The sequence below is a fragment of the Mesoplodon densirostris genome, chromosome 2, assembly GCF_025265405.1.
Source record: "Mesoplodon densirostris isolate mMesDen1 chromosome 2, mMesDen1 primary haplotype, whole genome shotgun sequence".
Lineage (NCBI taxonomy): Eukaryota > Metazoa > Chordata > Mammalia > Artiodactyla > Ziphiidae > Mesoplodon > Mesoplodon densirostris.
The window spans coordinates 158,332,755-158,354,989 of NC_082662.1; the positions used below are offsets into that span (position 1 = coordinate 158,332,755).

General features: G+C 39.4%; 1 protein-coding gene across 1 annotated transcript in view; it reads right to left on the reverse strand.

Annotated features, from left to right (window-relative positions):
• Positions 1–22,235, reverse strand: part of PAPPA2 (pappalysin 2) — a 297,667-nt gene that overhangs the window by 95,964 nt on the left and 179,468 nt on the right. Inside the window, exons 12-13 of the mRNA XM_060088558.1 lie at positions 6,262–6,397; positions 5,844–6,060 (exon numbers count right to left, since the gene is read on the reverse strand). Of these exons, the coding sequence (XP_059944541.1) occupies positions 5,844–6,060; positions 6,262–6,397 (353 nt within the window). The remainder of the gene's footprint in view (positions 1–5,843; positions 6,061–6,261; positions 6,398–22,235) is intronic.

Genomic DNA, 22,235 nt, shown 5'->3' on the forward strand with positions numbered 1-22,235 from the left:
TGTTACTAGTTACCAGTTATTTATATTAATCTTCCTCTATTCTAATTACTGTGTCCTGACTGACTGACTGAAACAATGGAACTGGAAATGGTAGTAGGGGATAGAGTCACAAAGACAGAGTTTGGGAATCTGTTTGGTTGTGCCTTTGGGCTTGAGTACAGTGCTGAGCTACTTGTCAATGGGAAATGGGATGCTAATAATCAATGACACGCAGTGGGATCACAATTACCAATTGCCAAGCTATCATCTTTGGCTACTGTTGTGAAGAGCCAACTGGGAACCCAAACTCCTGCTGTACTTGACCACAGGTGTCCTGCACACCACTGCTGAGCCCATCACAGCAGCCAGAGAGAAGAAAGTACATCAAAACCAGGAAGAGAAGACCCTTTCTCCTACAGTGTGTTTCCAGAACCCTCTGTTGACAAAAGTTAACGCTGTGCCAGTCAGCAAAGGATAAATATCAATAAAATCCTGCTCTAGTACTACGAGTTAGGGTGATAAGGGTGGATTTAGAGGTGAGAAGCAATAAGTTGATTGATAACTGTCACAACTTGTAAAAGGAGGATGGTAAAAATGATAAAGATGGGAAATGGTGTGGAAACTGCCTGAGCTGTCCTCCCACCTGGTGTTTGAATGTGCTACAAACTCCACATGGATCATTCTCAGGTAATCTCACAAGAATACTCTGAGGTAATTTCTCCCTGTTTCCCACTTAAATACCAACAATACAGAAAGATATGAAAACTCTATCAATACCATAAACCAAGGTGGATAGCTGGACTCTGAGGATTTTTCTCCTGATTTCAAAATGTATTGGAGTTAAATTAAGAAATATCACCGGAAGCCAAAACATGCATTTCTTGTTTTGTTTTCTGAAAAAAGCAAAGCAAATAAAGAATAGAGCCATACTAAAAGAAAAGAGGGAAACAGGTCACTCTTCATTCCCTGGCCCCTGTAAAGACCAGAAAGCTGGGCACTGCTTTTCAGGGGTCACAGTTCTGTTCTCTATCCATCAGTCCTCATCAGTACCCTTTCTTTACTCATTTCAAGATTTCCGGTCAGGAAGTATAAGGGTCTTGGTGGGGTGAGGTAGAAGTAAGTGGGGAGAAGGGAGAACCACTGGCAAAGGCCATTGAATCCTGGGAGATAACTGTCCCAAAGGTAAAAATGCTACGGAGTCCTAAAGAATGCTACAGGCTTGAGGACCATGAGATAAATTTTCAGAATAAAAGCTTGGAGTAGTCTTACACAGTGAAATCCTACTGTCTTTGTAAACAATGCAGTAAAGCAATGTGCCCTGGCCTCACTGGCAGTGAAGATAGAGAAAGGTTAAAAATAAAACAAAGGCAAGCATTTATCAAACAAATACAAACAGGGCTTCCCTGGTGGCGCAGTGGTTGAGAGTCTGCCTGCCGATGCAGGGGACACAGGTTCGTGCCCCGGTCCGGCAAGATCCCACATGCCGCGGAGCGGCTGGGCCCGTGAGCCATGGCCGCTGAGCCTGCGCGTCTGGAGCCTGTGCTCCGCAACGGGAGAGGCCACAACAGTGAGAGGTCCACGTACCGCAAACAAAACAAAACAAACAAACAAAAAAAACAAAAGGAAAGCAGGGATGGAAATTTTAATTCCAGACAAAGCATAATACAAAGCCTTAACCTTTTTTTTTTTTTTTTTTTTTTGCGGTAGGCGGGCCTCTCACTGTTGTGGCCTCTCCTGTTGCGGAGCACAGGCTCCGGACGCACAGGCCCAGCGGCCATGGCTCACGGGCCCAGACACTCCGCGGCATGGGGGATTCTCCCAGACCGGGGCACGAACCCTATCCCCTGCATCGGCAGGCGTACTCTCAACCACTGCGCCACCAGGGAAGCCCCCAAGCCTTAACCTTTTAAAGGGGCAAAAAGGTTGGCAAGAGCTTTGATCCTAATAAAAATAAAACAGTCACAGGCATTTATACACCTAATTATGTAAAATGAAATTATAAAAAGCCAGAAGTATCTGAAATACAAGGAAAAACTGAAAGAAGCACAATTGTCTGGAAGGTTATACTGTATTCCCAACCCTTTATAGAGCAGGTAGATAGAAAAATCAATAAAAGAAAAGTACAAATGCTGAAAAGAAATGAGTAATCAGAAGTTTCAACCATTGCTATCAGCCTATGTCCTGAAAAAGGCGATAATATTCTTCATCTTCAGAAGATTCAACACGGGGGTATCTGATGGATATACCATCAGGTAGCGTCAGAGAAGCTGCAACTAATGTTTTCACTGTATTCATGTGACTGAAAAAACAGAATCCTGTTGTAGGAGAAACACATGCCCATCAGCAATTCTTGCCTATTAGTAAATTCTTCTAGACTTGACCTTGTGAATTTCCAAAGTAGATAACATGAGCCCTGATTATCTGCAAGCGAATCTACTCATTTAGGAAAATTAACCTATTAGTGCCAGGATTGTTTCTTGGACACATTCAAAATCCCACTGTATTAATCAAAAAGATGGTTCCCACTTCCCAAAGCCATCAACACAGTCCTGGAATGGTTGGGGATCTGCCTGATACTCCAACTCATGGGATCCTGTGGAAGGTTATGCAGGACCTTTCCCCAAGGTGGCTAGAGCAGGAAATAGCCAGAGAGTAAGAATGAATTCAGCTCTTACTGGGCACTGGCGACCAAAACCAAGAACACTAAAGTTGGTTTTCAGGACTAAGGCGTTCATTATCAGTAGACTAAGTCCAAAGGGTCATAAACTGGGTAGCCATCAGAGCAGAATGGGAAACAAGATGAAGAGAAAGATCAAAGCCAAATAGTCCAAGGTAAGGATCATGAATGTCACTGGAGAGCCAGACTTAGGTTTACTGGCCTTCAGCTGAGATTCTGTGGGTCAGTCAGGCTGACTTAAGGATAAAGTGTTGTAGGAGGACCGACCATTGGTCATTAATGGTTAAATACAAAATGGATAACACATCTTCTACCGTGAGGCGTCTGTCAGCTCTCCCTTGCCCATTTTAGTATTAATGGAATTCAGGTCATAAGGGGTAAGAAGGAGGTAGCCAGGAATCCCTCTCAGTATGCCCAGAATTTGAGGGTTTCATATTATGGTCTATCTACATTTACAACTGTGATTGATACAAAGATGCTAAAAGACTTCTACTCTTTGAGAATACATAGGGATTTAGATTTTAGATCTGTCCACAAAGAAACTATGTGGGATCTATTAGGTTCCCTGTGTATCAAAATTTACTATATTGCACTGATTTTCTGGCCGAGAAGGAAAAGTCAATTTGCATGGCTCCTGTCAGTCACATGTGGTTTGGAAATTCTCGTGCATTCCAGATACACTCTGTGTAAACTGGAGAATCATATCTTATTTCTACTGGTTTGCATGCATGCGTATAAAACTTGTTTATCCCACAGTGCCAAATGAAAATAAGTGAAGAACTAGCAGCAGTGATCATAATTAATCAACTTCTTTGTCAAAACTTCACAGCTGTTGTTGTGAGGGGAATTCTTGTCCCTTGGGGTCTACAGAGGTTGTGACTTCTTTTTTGCTTTGCTTGTTCAGTTCTGTCCCGTGGAAGATTTAGAGATAAAATCTGTAACTGTCATTCAATGCACAGTTTCTGACACCTCTTATGCGCCAGGGCCTTTAGTAGGTACTGAGAGATACTGAGCAGAATTCCTACTGCAGGGAATTCAGAGTGGGAAAGAACAACAAGTAAATAAATAGGTATATTTATGTGATAGCTGCTTTTGTAAAGCATGGGTTGTGTACAATGTCCTACGGAAACAGGGAGGGAGTTTGCCAAAAATTCATAGATGAAGGTGAATCATGATGGTCAAGTGTGAGTTGAAGTGAAGAAGTACTGGACAGCATTCAAGAAAGTAGGAACATTGTGTGCAAAGACATGGAGCTCATCAAGAACACATGTTTCAGGGACTTGAAAGAAATTCTGTATGGCTTGAGGCCAGAGGGTAGAACCAATAGAAAAAATAATTGGAAAACACATGGGACAGAGGCAATAATTCTAGTAAAAAATGCTATTTTAATAGTCTAGGGCTTCCCTGGTGGCGCAGTGGTTGAGAGTCCACCTGCCGATGCAGGGGACGCAGGTTCGTGCCCCAGTCTGGGAAGATCCCACATGCCGCGGAGCGGCTGGGCCCGTGAGCCATGGCCGCTGAGCCTGCGCGTCCGGAGCCTGTGCTCCACAACGGGAGAGGCCACAACAGTGAGAGGCCCGCATACCACACACACACAAAGAAAGTCTACATTCTACATTAATATTTGAAGACTTTTGCTCACTAAGGAGACTTAAAAGTTGCAGATGAACTAGCTAGTGTTGCAATGTCCATTACCTAGACCCTATCCCTTCCTAGCACTTACAATGTCTGACACGTAGTTAGTGCTTGATTAACATAAACTACTATTACTGCATGTGATAAATGGCACCTAATGACTCATGCCTTGATGCACATCCCTCCTCTTGAGTATGGGCTGGACTAACTGACTCATTTCTAATGAATAGAATATACCAGAAGTAATGGGTTGTCAATTCCAACATTATGTTATAAAAAGACTGGCTTCCTTTCTGGGCAGACTCTCATGTACTCACCCTCTCCGGTTCTCTTTATTTTTTGGATTATTAGCCGCCATGTCATAAGGACACTCAGGCACCTTATGGAGACGCCCACATGGCAAGGAACTGAGCCATGCCTATGTGAGCGTGCCCACTGCCAGCACCTATGTGAGTGAGTTTGGATGCAGACCTCCTGAGGCTTGCCACAGCCACAGGAGTGAACTTGGAAGTGAATTCTCCAGCTCCACTTGAGCCTTGAGGTTACTGCACGCTTAGCCCACAGCTGATGGCAACCTCATAAGAGACTCTAAGCCAGAGGCACCTAGCTGATTGCACCCAGATTCCTCACTGACAGAAACCGTGATAAGCCACTAAATTTTGCTATAATTTGCTACACAGCAAAAGATAACTAATATACTATATTAGTACTGTCTACACTTATTCCCTAATCAAGGTTGGGTTTCTGGGATACCTAGGTTGGGCAAGGTGGTATCAGAGTCCCTCCTTGGTGATGGAGTGCTGCCTGCAACTCCAGCTTTTGTGACTAGGATCCCAATTGCCTGACACTTCACTCCTTGAGGGAACAAACCCTGTTACCTACAGTGCCACTCAACTGATTTGACCATTCATAGAATGAGTCCAGCCCAAGTGCAGCACAGATTACTGTGTTTGGCTTGCTCCTTGCCCCATCAGGGCCAACCTTGGGCATACCAATGCTATGAAGAACAGTTCCTTACTAGCAGGAGCTGAGAGTCCAGGAAATGCTATCTAGATGATAATGACAGATGTCCACAGAAGGGCACATATAGCTAATGTAGTCCTGATTTCCATATGTAAATCTAATTGATTATATGACATGCCTTAGAAACTAATTGTTAAACTTGCTATATACACTGTCCAGGTGGGAACAAGTGAAAAAATATACATCGCTTAGGGAACATTGAGTTTTTGGCAGAGAATTTTTGGCAGTTTACATAGCAATGTTGATGTGAAGGCAGTGGTTTTATATGTAAAAAAGATTTTAAGACCTTAAAGATGATAAATATTTACATAAACATTATTCTCAGCTAAGGAAAGAAGAGGAAAATATAAAACACAAGTGTGCCTTCTGTGAATTGTTCTTTGCTTGGTTCTTAAGTCTTTTTAGAAGTTCTTAGACCCATTTTTAGTTAGTGAACAAGCACCCACTATATATACAATAGTATGTATGAAAATGATAGCAACACATCACAACAAAAAGAAAGAAAAAAGGAAGAAAGGGGACTTTGTACCTCTGTCCCTGATGATTTTGCCCCTCGTGCTCTGGGATGCAGTTGTTGGAAGCTGAAGGACTTGTGATGGAGGATGTCCTTAGAGCCACTGCTGAGATGCCCACCAGTGGGGATGAGAAATTCAGCAGCACTGAGGTGGTATGGTGGAAGAGGACGTTCGAGTGATGGGTTACATTGATAACCAGTGGGTTATGCTGGCATGACAGTTCATAGCTTCCTGAAGAGAAACAAGGAGATGAATAATATTTTAAGTCTTGCACGTAGTACCAAGTTTCCATATCTAGTATTCATTTTATCTTCTCAATATCTGTATGACGTAAGCAAGGTCTCAAACAATATCAGAGACAGACATCAAGCTGATTCCTGGGTCTACTGGATAGTCCTCTAGTGGTCCTAAAGGGATAACTGTCAGACTCACCAAGAGAGTGGTTGTTTCCACTGATATCGGTCAGGTAAAGGGTCACTGTTGGCCGCTGATGTTCCCCAGGCACCAGGCCATCAGATGTCAAGAAAATGAAAATTGCTGTGGCCACTCCTGGTCTATTGAAACAAACCTAGGCATAAGCACATACATGTACGAGCCATTATTTCCAGTGGGCTATGAAGGCACGTGTCACACTATTTTTATACTTCTCAAATAGCTCACCACTCATAAAGTAAGAGCTCCCTTCTCCTTTACAATGGGAAAAAACATGGAGTAGGCACAGAAAGATAGCCACAGTCACATCAAAAGTCAAAATTAGCTGAAAAGAAGATAACTTTCAGCTACTGAGCTTCCCATCTTTTTATGAGACTTTTTATGTCAACCAATTGCTTGTCACTTGAATCTTTCTTTAAATTTCTCAAAAAGATCACTCAAATAGACCATCGCTGGAGACAGTAAACCAGAGCATAGGCAGACAATACCTCCCTATCTCCAAACTGAGAGACATGGACAAGAGTGTCACCTTGCTAACACTTTGTTCTAAACTGGCATAGCTAATTATCCTTCCCTATCTCCTTGTCTCTCCCTTAAAGTTTTTATCAGAACCTCTCACTTAGCTTTTGAACTGTGCCATGGAAGAGAAGCTATTGAAGATTCTGTTGCTTCTGAGATTAGAAGCTGCCAAACTGTTTATTCTTATTCTTCTGGTGCCTCAAGCACATATACCCTATCCATGGCTGAAGAGTAAGCCAACAATGAAAATTCACAGGAAAATTCAGTTATCTATAAGAAATATACCTAGATGGCTAGACTAATTAACAAAGAAACAGTCTTTCACAGTGAACTATGGATGTTTTGTCCCTGGAAATCCTTTAATATAAAAGAAAACACCTCAGAGATTGGGGAATGACCTGGAGAACTTATTTTCCATATTGAAATTATTTGATGTAGTAATTCTACTTTTATTTCCTATAGCTCAACATTACTCTTAATTTCTATTGAGAATTATCTCCAGTCTTCCCTGGTGTTGGATGGTTGTTGCATTATTAGAATCTGGTGCTGGACTGTACAACCTTCTGTGTGTATTGCTCTTTTTATCAGGTTCTGAAGGGGATAAAGCTCCAGAAAAACTGTCCTCAGTGTCAGAGAGGGTACAACATCTAAGGGCAGAGGCCTTTTCTTAAAATGGGGAGCAGGAGAGTAAACTATGTTTTCCATCTTAATAAGAATTCATCCTTGTCTGCAGACTGATTTTTCCTGAGCCTTGGTGGTGTGTTTATAGAGTGTCCATTTGCACTGCTGGCTCAATTAGGGTGATTTTATGATTTTCAGTGGTCAGTGTAGCACAACTCTCCCTTCTTCCTTTCCTCCTTTGAGGGAAAGACCAGCCACACTCTTTTTTTACAGTGTCTTTTTTCCCCCTTTTCATTTCCCCTCTTTGAAGTGATAAATATTTCTTTATAACTTAAGAAACTTCCAGACCCATAGGTTATGGCTTGCAATACGAGGTCCTTTGTTCCTGGCTGGATGAGGGCTAGACATGAAACACACCATAAGGTAACCAGGAGCCTAATGCAAAGCCCTCAACCCCAGCCCCATATGACATCAAAGTCCCCTGGGAACTCCCACAACCTCTTCCTTTTCATACACCACAAAAGAGACCGGAGTATTGGAAGAAAGCTCTGGGTTGTTTCCTGAGCCAGGAACAAACAGAGTCCACACAAGTACCTGGTGGCTTTACCTCAGTAGGCCTCAGACTCCAAGAATGGAATGGCTTCAATGAGCAACAGGAGAGCTTAGTTTTCCCACTGTCTGTTGGGTCCCAAAATAGTCACCACCCACCTGAAACTAATTTGTAGGCCTTATGGTGTGGATTTCTCCATCTTGAGGGCTCATGCCCAAAACCTCCATCTCATTTTGCATCTCCTTGCTCTAAGGGTCTTTGAATCCCAAATCACTTTGAACCTTAAAGCCTGCTCTTGGTGGCAGTGTCTCTGTGCCTTGATTTGTGGGAAGCAGCTATGCCAGGATTTCCAGTCTGTGGCTTAAGTAGGAAAACTACAGGTGAGACATCGGCAGATAAATGTTGGGATACACAAAGCAACGAGAGACAAGGGTTTGATCATGGTACTGGATGCCAAGTCTTGGGCATTTCCTCTCACAGTGACACAGAGAGGTTGCCAAACTGCATTCTCATCTGAATACCTGATACGATTCACAGTATCGACTAGACACAAAGAAGTATAACTCTCTAATACAACTATTGGAACCCCAAAAGCAGAGACAAGTTTGAGCCTGCACATATGTTCATAATGAATCTGAGCCATGGTAAAGGGAATCAAGTGCGTTCACCATTCTGGAGGGAGCGTTGGCCAGGCAGAACCCTGGGTTTAATCTGTCTTTACTAGCTGGGTAGATCTGAACTATCCATCTCTCCTCTCTGAGCACAGGGTGCCTCTTCCACATCTGAGAAACAGATATACTACCTATCTCAGGCAGTCACTATGAGGATGAAATGAAATCACGTAAAAGCACATAGGAGAGTGCCTACCATCTAGTAAGGACTCAGTAATTCTTATTTCCAAAAAGAAATTATTTTTTATCCTGTTTATACTTCAGGAAGACAACGATAAAGAAGAAAGTTTTAAAATTAAACATACAACCGTATATTTTGGTATATAGAGAATTACGCTTTTCTGAAATTTATGGGCTAAAAAATTTCATATCTGCTTTTTTAAAATGGCACTTGTACATGTGAATTGATACTCCAGGTTCTGCTTCCGTAGAAATTGGTAATACTTGAAGCTTTTGGTATAGAATGTATCTCTACTTTATAAATGGGATATATGAAAAATATACTTTGTATATATAACTATTTTAATAGAGTTTTAAAAATTCAGTTCAATATGCATTTATTAAAAACCTATTTTTACGTATATATAGACAAAGAAATTTCTAGAATTGGCTGTATAATTAGAATACTAAAAGTGTATACTTTATGTGAACAAAGAAGATATTTTTAAAAGCTGCTCTTGGAGTTCCCAGGTGGCGCAGTGGTTAAGAATCTGCATGCCAGGCCCTGCCCCCAGGAAGACAAAATCCAGCCTCATCCGCTGGAACACAGGCACCAGTCCCCTCCACCAGGAAGCCTACGTAACCCACTGAACCAACCTTACCCACTGGGGGCAAACACAAAAAACAATGGGAAATATGAACCTGTAACCTGCGAAAAGGAGACCCCAAATGCAGTAAGTTACCAAAATGAGAAGACAGAGAAATACACAGCAAATGAAGGAGCAAAGTAAAAACCCACCAGACTAAACAAATGAAGAGGAAATAGGCTGCCTACCTGAGAAAGAATAAAGAGTAATGATAATAAAGTTGATCCAAAATCTTGGAAATAGAATGGAGAAAATATAAGAAATGCTTAACAAGGACCTAGAAGAACTAAAGAGCAAACAAACAATGAGAAACAACACAACAAATGAAATTTAAAATTCTCTAGAAGGAATCAATAGCAGAAAAACTGAGGCAGGAGAACAGACACGTGACCTGGAAGATAAAATAGTGGAAATAACTACTGCATAGCAAATAAAGAAAAAAGAATGAAAAGAACTGAGGACAGTCTCAGAGACCTCTGGGACAACATTAAATGCACCAACATTCAAATTATAGGGTTCCAAAAGAAGAAGAGAAAAAGAAAGGGACTGAGAAAATATTTGAAGATATTATAGCTGAAAACTTTCCTAGTATGGGAAAGGAAATAGGCAATCAAGAACAGGAAGCACAGAGAGTCCCACAGAGGATAAATCCAAGGAGAAACATGCCAAGACACGTATTAATCAAACGATCAAAAAATAAATACAAAGGAAAAATAATAGAAGCAGCAAGGGAAAAGCAACAAATAGTATACAAGGGAATTCCCATAAGGTTAACAGATGATTTCTCAGCAGAAAATGTGCAAGCCAGAAGAGAATGGCAGGACATATTTGAAGTTGTGAAAGGGAAAAAGCTACAACCAAGATGACTCTACCCAGCAAGGATCTCATTCAGATTCGAAGGAAAAATAAAAAACCTTACAGACAAGCAAAGGTTACAAGAACTCAGCACTACCAAACCAGCTTTACAACAAATGCTACAGGAACTTCTCTAGGCAGGAAACACAAGAGAAGGAAAAGACTTACAATAACAAACCCAAAACAATTAGAAACTGGTAATAGGAAGATATATATCAATAATTACCTAAATGTAAATGGATTAAATGCTACAACCAAAAGAAAAAGACTGGCTAAATGGATACAAAAAAAGACCTGTAAAATACTGTCTACAAGAGACCCACTTCAGACCTAGAGACGCATACAGACTGAAAGTGAGGGCATGGAAAAAGATATTCCATGCAAATGGAAATCAAGTGAAAGCTGGAGTAGCAATTCTCATATCAGACAAAATAGACTTTAAAATAAAAACTATTATAAGAGGGCTTCCCTGGTGGCACAGTGGTTGAGAGTCTGCCTGCTGATGCAGGGACGTGGGTTTGTGCCCCGGTCCGGGAGGATCCCACATGCCGCGGAGCGGCTAGGCCCGTGAGCCATGGCCGCTGGGCCTGCGCGTCTGGAGCCTGTGCTCCGCAAACGGGAGAGGCCGCAACAGTGAGAGGCCCTCGTACTGCAAAAAAGAAAAAAAAAAAAAAAAAAAAAAAAAAAAAAAAAAAAAACCCAAAAAACCAAACAACTATTACAAGAGACAAAGAAGGACACTACATAATGATCAAAGAATCAATCCAAGAAGAAGATATAACAATTGTAAATATTTATGTACCCAACATAGGAGCACCTCAATACATAAGGCAAAGGCTAACAGCCAGAAAAGGGGAAATAGACAGTAACACAATAATAGTGGGGGACTTTAACAACCCATTTTCACCAATGGACAGATCATCCAAAATGAAAATAAATAAGGAAACACAGCTTTAAATAATACATTAAACAAGATGGACTTAATTGATATTTATAGGACACTCCAGCCCAAAACAACAGAATACACGTTTTTTAAAGTTCTCATGGAAACATTCTCTAGGACAGATCATATCTTGGGTCACAAATCAAGCCTTGGCAAATTTAAGAAAATTGAAATCGTATCAAGTGTCTTTTCCGACCACAACACTATGAGACTAGATATCAATTACAGGAAAAAAATCTGAAAAAAAATACAAACACATGGAGGCTAAGCAATACACTACTAAATAAGAAAGAGATCACTGAAGAAATCAAAGAGGAAATCAAAAAATACCTAGAAACAAATGACAAGGTAAACATGAAGATCCAAAACCTATGGGATGCAGCAAAAGCAGTTCTAAGGGGGAAGTTTATAGCAATACAATCCCACCTTAAGAAACAGGAAACATTTCGAGTAAACAACCTGACCCTGCACCTAAAGCAATTAGAGAAAGAAGAACAAAAAACCCCCAAAGCTAGCAGAAGGAAAGAAATCATAAAGATCAGATCAGAAATAAATGAAAAAGAAATGAAGGAAATGATAGCAAAGATCAACCAAACTAAAAGCTGGTTCTTTGAGAAGATAAACAAAATTGACAAACCATTAGCCAGACTCATCAAGAAAAGAAGGGAGAAGACTCAAATCAAAAGAATTAGAAATGAAAAAGGAGAAGTAACAACTGACACTGCAGAAATACAAAAGATCATGAGAGATTACTACAAGCAACTATATGCCAATAAAATGGACAACCTGGAAGAAATGGACAAATTCTTAGAAATGCACAACCTGCCAAGACTGACTCAGGAAGAAATAGAAAATATGAATAGACCAATCACAAGCACTGAAATTGAAACTGTGATTAAAAATCTTCCATCAAACAAAAGCCCAGGACCAGATGGCTTCACAGGCGAATTCTATCAAACATTTAGAGAAGAGCTAACACCCATCCTTCTCAAACACTTCCAAACAATTTCAGAGGAAGGAACACTCCCAAACTCATTCTACGAGGCCACCATCACCTTGATACCAAAACCAGGCAAGGATGTCACAAAGAAAGAAAACTACAGGCCAATATCACTGATGAACATAGATGCAAAAATCCTCAACAAAATACTAGCAAACAGAATCCAACAGCACATTAAAAGGATCATACACCATGATCAAGTGGGGTTTATTCCAGGAATGCAAGGATTCTTCAATATACGCAAATCAATCAATGTGATACACCATATTAACAAGTTGAAGGAGAAAAACCATATGATCATCTCAATAGATGCAGAGAAAGCTTTCGACAAAATTCAACACCCATTTATGATAAAAACCCTGCAGAAAGTAGGCATAGAGGGAACTTTCCTCAACATAATAAAGGCCATATATGACAAACCCACAGCCAACATTGTCCTCAATGGTGAAAAACTGAAACCATTTCCACTAAGATCAGGAACAAGACAAGGCTGCCCACTCTCACCACTCTTATTCAACCTAGTTTTGGAAGTTTTAGCCACAGCAATCAGAGAAGAAAAGGAAATAAAAGGAATCCAAATCGGAAAAGAAGAAGTAAAGCTGTCATTGTTTGCAGATGACATGATACTATACATAGAGAATCCTAAAGATGCTACCGAAAAACTACTAGAGCTAATCAATGAATTTGGTAAAGTAGCAGGTTACAAAATTAATGTACAGAAATCTCTGGCATTCCTGTACACTAATGATGAAAAATCTGAAAATGAAATCAAGAAAACACTCCCATTTACCATTGCAACAAAAAGAATAAAATATCTAGGAATAAACCTACCTAAGGAGACAAAAGACCTGTATGCAGAAAATTATAAGACACTGATGAAAGAAATTAAAGATGATACAAACAGATGGAGAGATATACCATGCTCCTGGATTGGAAGAATCAATATTGTGAAAATGACTCTACTACCCAAAGCAATCTACACATTCAATGCAATCCCTATCAAACTACCACTGGCATTTTTCACAGAACTAGAACAAAAAATTTCAAAATTTGTTTGGAAAAACAAAAGACCCCGAATAGCCAAAGCAATCTTGAGTACGAAAAAAGGAGCTGGAGGAATCAGGCTCCCTGACTTCAGACTATACTACAAAGCTACAGTAATTAAGACAGTGTGGTACTGGCATAAAAACAGAAAGATAGATCAGTGGATCAGGATAGAAAGCCCAGAGATAAACCCACGCACATATGGCTAACTTATCTTTGATAAAGGAGGCAGGAATGTACAGTGGAGAAAGGACAGCCTCTTCAATAAGTGGTGCTGGGAAAACTGGACAGGGACATGTACAAGTATGAGATTAGATCATTCCCTAACACCATACACAAAAATAAGCTCAAAATGGATTAAAGACTTAAATGTAAGGCCAGAAACTATCAAACTCTTAGAGGAAAACATAGGTAGAACACTCTATGACATAAATCACAGCAAGATCCTTTTGGACCCACCTCCTAGAGAAATGGAAATAAAAACAAAGATAAACACATGGGACCTAATGAAACTTCAAAGCTTTTGCACAGCAAAGGAAACCATAAACAAGACCAAAAGACAACCCTCAGAATGGGAGAAAATATTTGCAAATGAAGCAACTGACAAAGGATTAATCTCCAAAATTTATAAACAGCTCATGCAGCTCAATAGCAAAAAAACAAACAACCCAATCCAAAAATGGGCAGAAGACTTAAATAGGCATTTCTCCAAAGAAGATATACAGACTGCCAACAAACACATGAAAGAATGCTCAACATCATTAATCATTAGAGAAATGCAAATCAAAACTACAATGAGATATCATCTCACACCAGTCAGAATGGCCATCATCAAGAAATCTAGAAACAATAAATGCTGGAGAGGGTGTGGAGAAAAGGGAACCCTCTTGCACTGCTGGTGGGAATGTGAATTGGTACAGCCACTATGGAGAACAGTATGGAGGTTCCTTAAAAAACTAAAAATAGAACTACCATATGATCCAGCAATCCCACTACTAGGCATATACCCTGAGAAAACCATAATTCAAAAAGAAACATGTACCAAAATGTTCATTGCAGCTCTATTCACAATAGCCCGGAGCTGGAAACAACCTAAGTGTCCATCATCGGATGAATGGATAAAGAAGATGTGGCACATATATACAATGGAATATTACTCAGCCATAAAAAGAAACGAAACTGAGCTATTTGTAATGAGGTGGATAGACCTAGAGTCTGTCATACAGAGTGAAGTAAGTCAGAAAGAGAAAGACAAATACCGTATGCTAACACATATATATGGAATATAAGAAAAAAAAATGTCATGAAGAACCTAGGGGTAAAACGGGAATAAAGACACAGACCTACTCGAGAATGGACTTGAGGATATGGGGAGGGGGAAGGGTAAGCTGTGACAAAGCGAAAGAGAGGCATGGACATATATACACTACCAAACGTAGGCTAGATAGATAGTGGGAAGCAGCCGCAGAGCACAGGGACATCAGCTCGGTGCTTTGTGACTGCCTGGAGGGGAGGGATGGGGAGGGTGGGAGGGAGGGAGATGCATGAGGGAGGGGATGTGGGAACAGATGTATATGTATGACTGATTCACTTTGTTATAAAGCAGAAACTAATAAAAAAAAAGGAAAAAAAAATAATACATTAAACAAGATGGACTTAATTGATATTTATAGGACACTCCAGCCCAAAACAACAGAATACACGTTTTTTAAAGTTCTCATGGAAACATTCTCTAGGACAGATCATATCTTGGGTCACAAATCAAGCCTTGGCAAATTTAAGAAAATTGAAATCGTATCAAGTGTCTTTTCCGACCACAACACTATGAGACTAGATATCAATTACAGGAAAAAAATCTGAAAAAAAATACAAACACATGGAGGCTAAGCAATACACTACTAAATAAGAAAGAGATCACTGAAGAAATCAAAGAGGAAATCAAAAAATACCTAGAAACAAATGACAAGGTAAACATGAAGATCCAAAACCTATGGGATGCAGCAAAAGCAGTTCTAAGAGGGAAGTTTATAGCAATAAAATCTTACCTGAAGAAACAAGAAACATCTCAAATAAACAACCTAGCCTTACACCTAAAGCAATCAGAGAAAGAAAAACAAACCCCAAAGTTAGCAGAAGGAAAGAAATCATAAAGATCAGATCAGAAAAAAATGAACAAGAAATGAAAGAAATGATAGAAAAGATCAATAAAACTAAAAGCTGTGTCTTTGAGAAGATAAACAAAATTGATAAGCCATTAGCCAGACTAATCAAGAAAAACAGGGAGAAGACTCAAATCAATAGAATTAGGAATGAAAAAGGAGAAGTAACAACTGACACTGAAGAAATACAAAGGATCATGAGAGATTACTACAATCAACTATATGCCAATAAAATGGACAACCTGGAAGAAATGGACAAATTCTTAGAAATGCACAACCTGCCAAGACTAAACCAGGAAGAAAAAGAAAATACAAACAGATCAATCACAACCACTGAAATTGAAACTGTGATTAAAAATCTTCCAACAAACAAAAGTCTAGGACCAGATGGATTCACAGATGAATTCTATCAAGCATTCAGAGAAGAGATAACTCCTATCCTTCTCAAACTCTTTCAAAATATAGAAGAGGGAGGAACACTCCCAAACTCATTCTACGAGGCCACCAGCACCCTGATACCAAAACCAAAGATGTCACAGAAAAAGAAAACTACAGGCCAATATTACTGATTAACATAGATGCAAAAATGCTCAACAAAATACTAACAAACAGAATCCAACAGCACATTAAAAGAATCATACACCATGATCAAGTGGGGCTTATCCAAGGAATGCAAGGATTCTTAAATATACGCAAATCAATCAATGTGATAAACCATATTAACAAATTGAAGGAGAAAAACTATATGATCATCTCAACAGATGCAGAAGAAGCTTTGGACAAAATTCAACACTCATTTATGATAAAAAGCCTCCAGAAAGTAGGCATAGAGGGAACTTACCTCAACATAATAAAGGTCATATATGACAAACCCACAGCCAACATCGTCCTCAATGGTGAAATACTGAAACCATTTCCACTAAGATCAGGAACAAGGCAAGGCTGCCCGCCTCACCGCTATTATTCAACATAGTTTTGGAAGTTTTAGCAACAGCAATCTTAGAAGAAAAACAAATAAAATGAATCCAAATTGGGAAAGAAGAAGTAAAACTGTCACTGTTTGCAGATGACATGATACTCTACATAGAGAATCCTAAAGATGCTACCAGAAAACTACAAGAGCTAATCAATGAATCTGGTAAAGTAGCAGGATACAAAATTAATGCACAGAAATCTCTTGCATTCCTATACACTAATGATGAAAAATCTGAAAGAGAAATTAAGGGAACACTCCCATTTACCACTGCAACAAAAAGAATAAAATATCTAGGACTAAACCTACCTAAGGAGACAGAAGACTATAAGACAGTGATGGAAGAAATTAAAGATGATACAAACAGACAGAGAGATATACCATGTTCTTGGATTGGAAGAATCAATATTGTGAAAATGACTATACTACCCAAAGCAATCTACAGATTCAATGCAATCCCTATCAAACTACCACTGGCATTTTTCACAGAACTAGAACAAAAATTTCACAATCTATATGGAAACGCAAAAGACCCTGAATAGCCAAAGCAATCTTGAGAAAGAAAAACAGAGCTGGAGGAATCAGGCACTCTGACTTCAGACTATACTACAAAGCTACAGTAATCAAGACGGTAGGTACTGGCACAAAAACAGAAATATAGATCAATGGAACAGAAAAGAAAGCCCAGAGAAACCCAAGAACATATGGTCACCTTATCTTGATAAAGGAGGCAAGAATATACAATGGAGGAAAGACAGCCGCTTCAATAAGTGGTGCTGGGAAAACTGGACAGCTACATGTAAAAGAATGAAATTAGAACACTCCCTAAAACCATACATAAAAATAAACTCAAAATGGATTAAAGACCTAAATGTAAGGCCAGACACTATCAAACTCTTAGAGGAATACATAGGCAGAACACACTATGACATAAATCACAGCTAGATCCTTTTTGGCTACCTCCTAGAGAAATGGAAATAAAAACAAAAATAAACAAATGGGACCTAATGAAACTTAAAAGCTTTTGCACAGCAAAGGAAACCATAACCAAGATGAAAAGACAACTTCAGAATGGGAGAAAATACTTGCAAACGAAGCAACTGACAAAGGATTAACCTCCAAAATATACAAGCAGCTCATGTAGCTCAGTATCAAAAAAACAAACAACCCAATCCAGAAATGGGCAGAAGACCTAAATAGACATTTCTCCACAGAAGATATACAGATTGCCAACAAACACATGAAAAGATGCTCAACATTACTAATCATTAGAGAAATGCAGATAAAAACTACAATGAGGTATCACCTCGCACTGGTCAGAATGGCCATCATCAAAAAATCTACAAATAATAAATGCTGGAGAGGCTGTGGAGAAAAGGGAACCCTCTTGCACTATTGGTCAGAATGTAAATTAATACAGCCTCTACGCAGAACAGTATGGAGGTTCCTTAAAAAACTAAAAATAGAACTACTATCTGACCCAGCAATCCCACTACTGGGCATATACCCTGTGAAAACCATAATTCAAAAAGAGTCATGTACCACAGTATTCATTGCAGCTCTATTTACAATAGCCAGGACATGGAAGCAACCTAAGTGTCCATCAATAGATGAATGGATAAAGAAGATGTGGCACATATATACAATGGAATATTTCTCAGCCATAAAAAGAAGTGAAACTGAGTTATTTGTAGTGAGGTGGATTGACCTAGAGACTGTCATACAGAGTGAAGTAAGTCAGAAATAGAAAACCAAATACCATATTCTAACACATATATATAGAATCTAAAAAAAGAAAAAAAGTTTTTGAAGAACCTAGGGGCAGGACAGGAATAAAGACGCAGATGTAGAGAATGGACTTGAGGACATGGGGAGGGGGAAGGGTAAGCTGGGACAAAGTGAGTGAGTGGCACGGACTTATATATACACTACCAAATATAAAATAGATAGCTAGTGGGAAGCAGCCACATAGCACAGGGAGATCTGCTAGGTGCTTTGTGTCCACCTAAAGGGGTGGGATAGGGAGGGTGGGAGGGAGATGCAAGGAGGAGGAGATATGGGCATATATATATATACATATAGTTGATTCACTTTGTTATACAGCAGAAACTAACACACCAGTGAAAAACAATTATTCTCCAATAAAGATGTTTAAAAACAAAGAAAAAAAAAAGAATCCGCCTGCCAATGCAGGGGACATGGGTTCAGCGCCTGGTCGGGAAAGATCCAACATTTTGTGGAGCAACTAAGTCCATGTGCCACAACTAGTTAGCTTGCGCTCTAGAGCCTGTGAGCCACTACTACTGAAGCCTGTGTGTCTAGTGCCCGTGCTCTGGAACAAGAGACTCCACCACCACAATGAGAAGGCTGCACACTGCAACGAGGAGTAGCCCTTGCTCGCCACAACTAGAGAAAGCCCGTGTGCAGCAACAAAGACCCAACGCAGACAAAAAAATTTTTTTATAAAGAAAATAATAAGCTGGTCTTTCCACAGCCAAGGAGAGCTATTTTAATATATATAATGGTCTAGGCTATTTTTATTTTTTATGAAATAAATAATGGATTTTATGTTCCTAAATGTGAAAATAGGTATTGGCCAGAGCAGAAAATTTGTCAACACAAATCTCTGCTTATTCTACCCCATGTCACCTTTGCCACTACAAGTATGACACTCCTCTAATCACCACATCAAATGTACAATATGACGAGCAGCTCCTTTCCAGACAAAGCATACCAGATGCACCTCCTCTGGGACTACTCAGATCTGAAATGAGGACCAGGCATGGCCCAAGAGAAAAGTCCAAGATGCTAAGAGGTCAAGGGACTTGTAAGCTTTATTTGTAAAGTTTTATTATTTGTTTTAACAAGGAGATTGCATTTATGTATTACAGGGCAATATAAAATTAATTTGAATGTGCCTTTTATGAAGAAGACAAAGTATAGTTAGATATCAGAAAGGAGGCAAGATCTTTTAGAAAAGCAATTGATTCTCAGGACTGAGGAACAGTCTAAAAATAAAATGTTTGCCAGTGAAATTAGCTCAGTGAATCTCCAGCAAAATACTTTGAAACAGATAAAATATGGATTAGATAGATAATAGGTAGATAGATAGACAGATAAATAGATAGATAGATAGATAGATGATAGGCAGATAGGTTGAGACTTATTGATAGAGTGGAAAACCAGTCCTGCACACTCAATTGCTTTCCATCCAAAGCCTTCACATTAACTGCTGGATCTAACTTCTGGCCACTTGTGAGGGGTAAGACTGAAAGAATGTTTTCCTGGTGCAGAACTGTTTGGGCTTAAGAAATCCCTCTTCCATCTGCCTGCTGGGTACAAACACACTTAATAGACTGCCAGACCAAGCATTTCGACGTCCAGGTCATCCTTTGTGGAGGTCCCTGGACAGCAGAACATAAAACTATACCACAAACTTGAAAAGAATCTTCTCTGAGGTTTTAAAATGCTTTTGGTTATTACTGAGATGTTATTTTTTGTGTGTGCTTTTCCATTTTCATTCATCTATGGCACTTCCTGATTCCAGAGAGAAAGGGAAGGCCCTTGAACAGGAGAAAGTGAGCACATATTATTTTCATCTTGCATAGCACTTTACAGTTTGCCAAACATGATTACATGCCTTGCTGGAGCCTCCAATAAGCTCGCTGGGTTTTTGTTCCTTTTTGAGACCTTTTTATTATAATATCTCCAGGATACAAAGGTTATATTATACAAGTGAAATGTAGGATTCTGAGAGCTTAAGTGACTTCCTCTAGCTGAATGCTAGACAGTTAGGAATTTGGGTTTTCTGTATTCTTCTGACTGCCCAGGGATTCCTAATTTGGGTTAGCAGAAAATCACAAATTTGTTAGAAAATTTGTTGACATGTGTGCCCTCTCTTCCCACAAAAAAATGAAGTCACATAAATACTTAGATATAAAAAAGTTATACTATTTCAGGGAGCTAAGAGAACCCTTTGAAAGCCATTCATAGTTCAATTAGGGTCAACAGAAATTAGATTAAGAATGCTTACACAATTGGTTGACCCACATGCTTTTTTTGGAGGTGAAAAACTATCAAATATTGGCAATTTTATATGGTTCACCCTAATGATATTGCTGTCTATGTAGACTTAAGAAATTTGACAAGGGAGAGATTAACTCTCAAAGTTTCAAGGTATGTTATGTTACCTGAAGTACAAATCTAACAGATGAAGGGAAGGTGTAAGGCAATTAGCCTCTTGTCTCTGAGCTTGAAGCCTCTTGGTGGCCTCTGTACTTGAGGATGTGAGACAAAATGTGGAGGGGGTTTTGAACCTGGTTTGACTTCCTTCCCATGTCCAAGCTCCTGTCTCTCTTAATATTGGTCAAAACCCAGTTGATTTCTAGTGTTATTCCTTCACAGTACAAGTGAGGTTATAAACACCATGAGCTTATGTAGTTCTTTTTTCAGAAGAGTGAGGTTAACTTGTCATTTTATGAAATGAAGAAGAAACCTCCCTTATGACCCCCACCATCCAGGAGGAGGCATTTGACAATGTATGATTTGGCAAGTCAGTGGAAGGGCTCAGATCAAAATCAGCTTATTGGCTCAATTCAATTCTAAGAGCATCTCCTCAGTTGTGATTTCAGACACCAGGGCTAAGTCTGCAGAGAATTTGTGTTAGAAGAATTTGAGAGACTCAGAGGGGGATCAGAAAGGCAAAACGAAATCTGTAGTGAATACTGTGGTGTACCACTGAAATCCCCTTCTTCATGACTGAGCACTCAGCTCACATCAAGTCTCTTTCCAGAAACTGCCCTCAGAGAAAGAAAGCCTCCACAAGGTTATGACACTTCCCTGGAGTAGGGGGAGACAAGAAACCCATGTCCAATGGCCTTTTGATAGGATTGAGTGGTATACAAGGTAGGACAACTCTGAAGGGCCATCCTAGCTCCCTGTAGGATGCTGACACTTTTGTGTGGCTGTTTCATAGTTCTACTCCTCTCTCTGCTAACTCCTAGTTCTTTCATTCCCCCATAGGTGTTGATTCCAAGGAGAGTTCTTGATAAACTTTTCTTCAAATCTTTATCTCAGAGTCTGAATCCAGGGGAAACTCCACTTAAGACAAAGTCTGAGAATGAGAAAAGGTATTATGAAATACAGATAATGAAGGTTCTCTTGGGAACGAGAATGCATAAGTGAGGGGATGAGGGATTCAATGGAGAGTCAAGAAATCTTCCCTTCTGGTTAAAAAAAAATTGCTATTCCAATTATTTATGAAACTTAGAGTCTGTTAAGTTGTCATATCTAGGGCCTGCAAAAGCTTTCATGTAAAATCAAAGTTAGATTAGTAGCAATCAGATAGGAAAATGGAAAATGAGTCTTTTACCTCTTGGGATAAACTGTTTAGCCACAGGGAGATGCAGTTCCTCTATCAGTGCACTAGGCTAGTTTTTGATGGAAATAAAAATCATATATGCATAGTCATCTTTGCTTTTTTAGGATTCCCAGAGACTGCAGGAATCCATGTAGGTTAATTTTCCAAAGAGAAAATTTTATTTTGGAAAGCAAGACCTTTTCAGAAATTTAAATCATGTGTACAGAAATAATCACAATATATATTAGAAATTTTTCTTCCCTCTTAAAAAGAGGATTCTGTACTTCAGTGAATTTTCACTTGATAATTGGAGGCATCATTTTGAACATCAATTATTTTACTGAATGATGAGATAACAATCCTCTAAAGTAGTGTTTCTCAAACTTAAAAAAAAAAACTTTAATGTGCACACAAATCACCTGAGAATCATGTTTAAATGCATATTCTGATTTAGTAGATCTGAGATTCGGTATT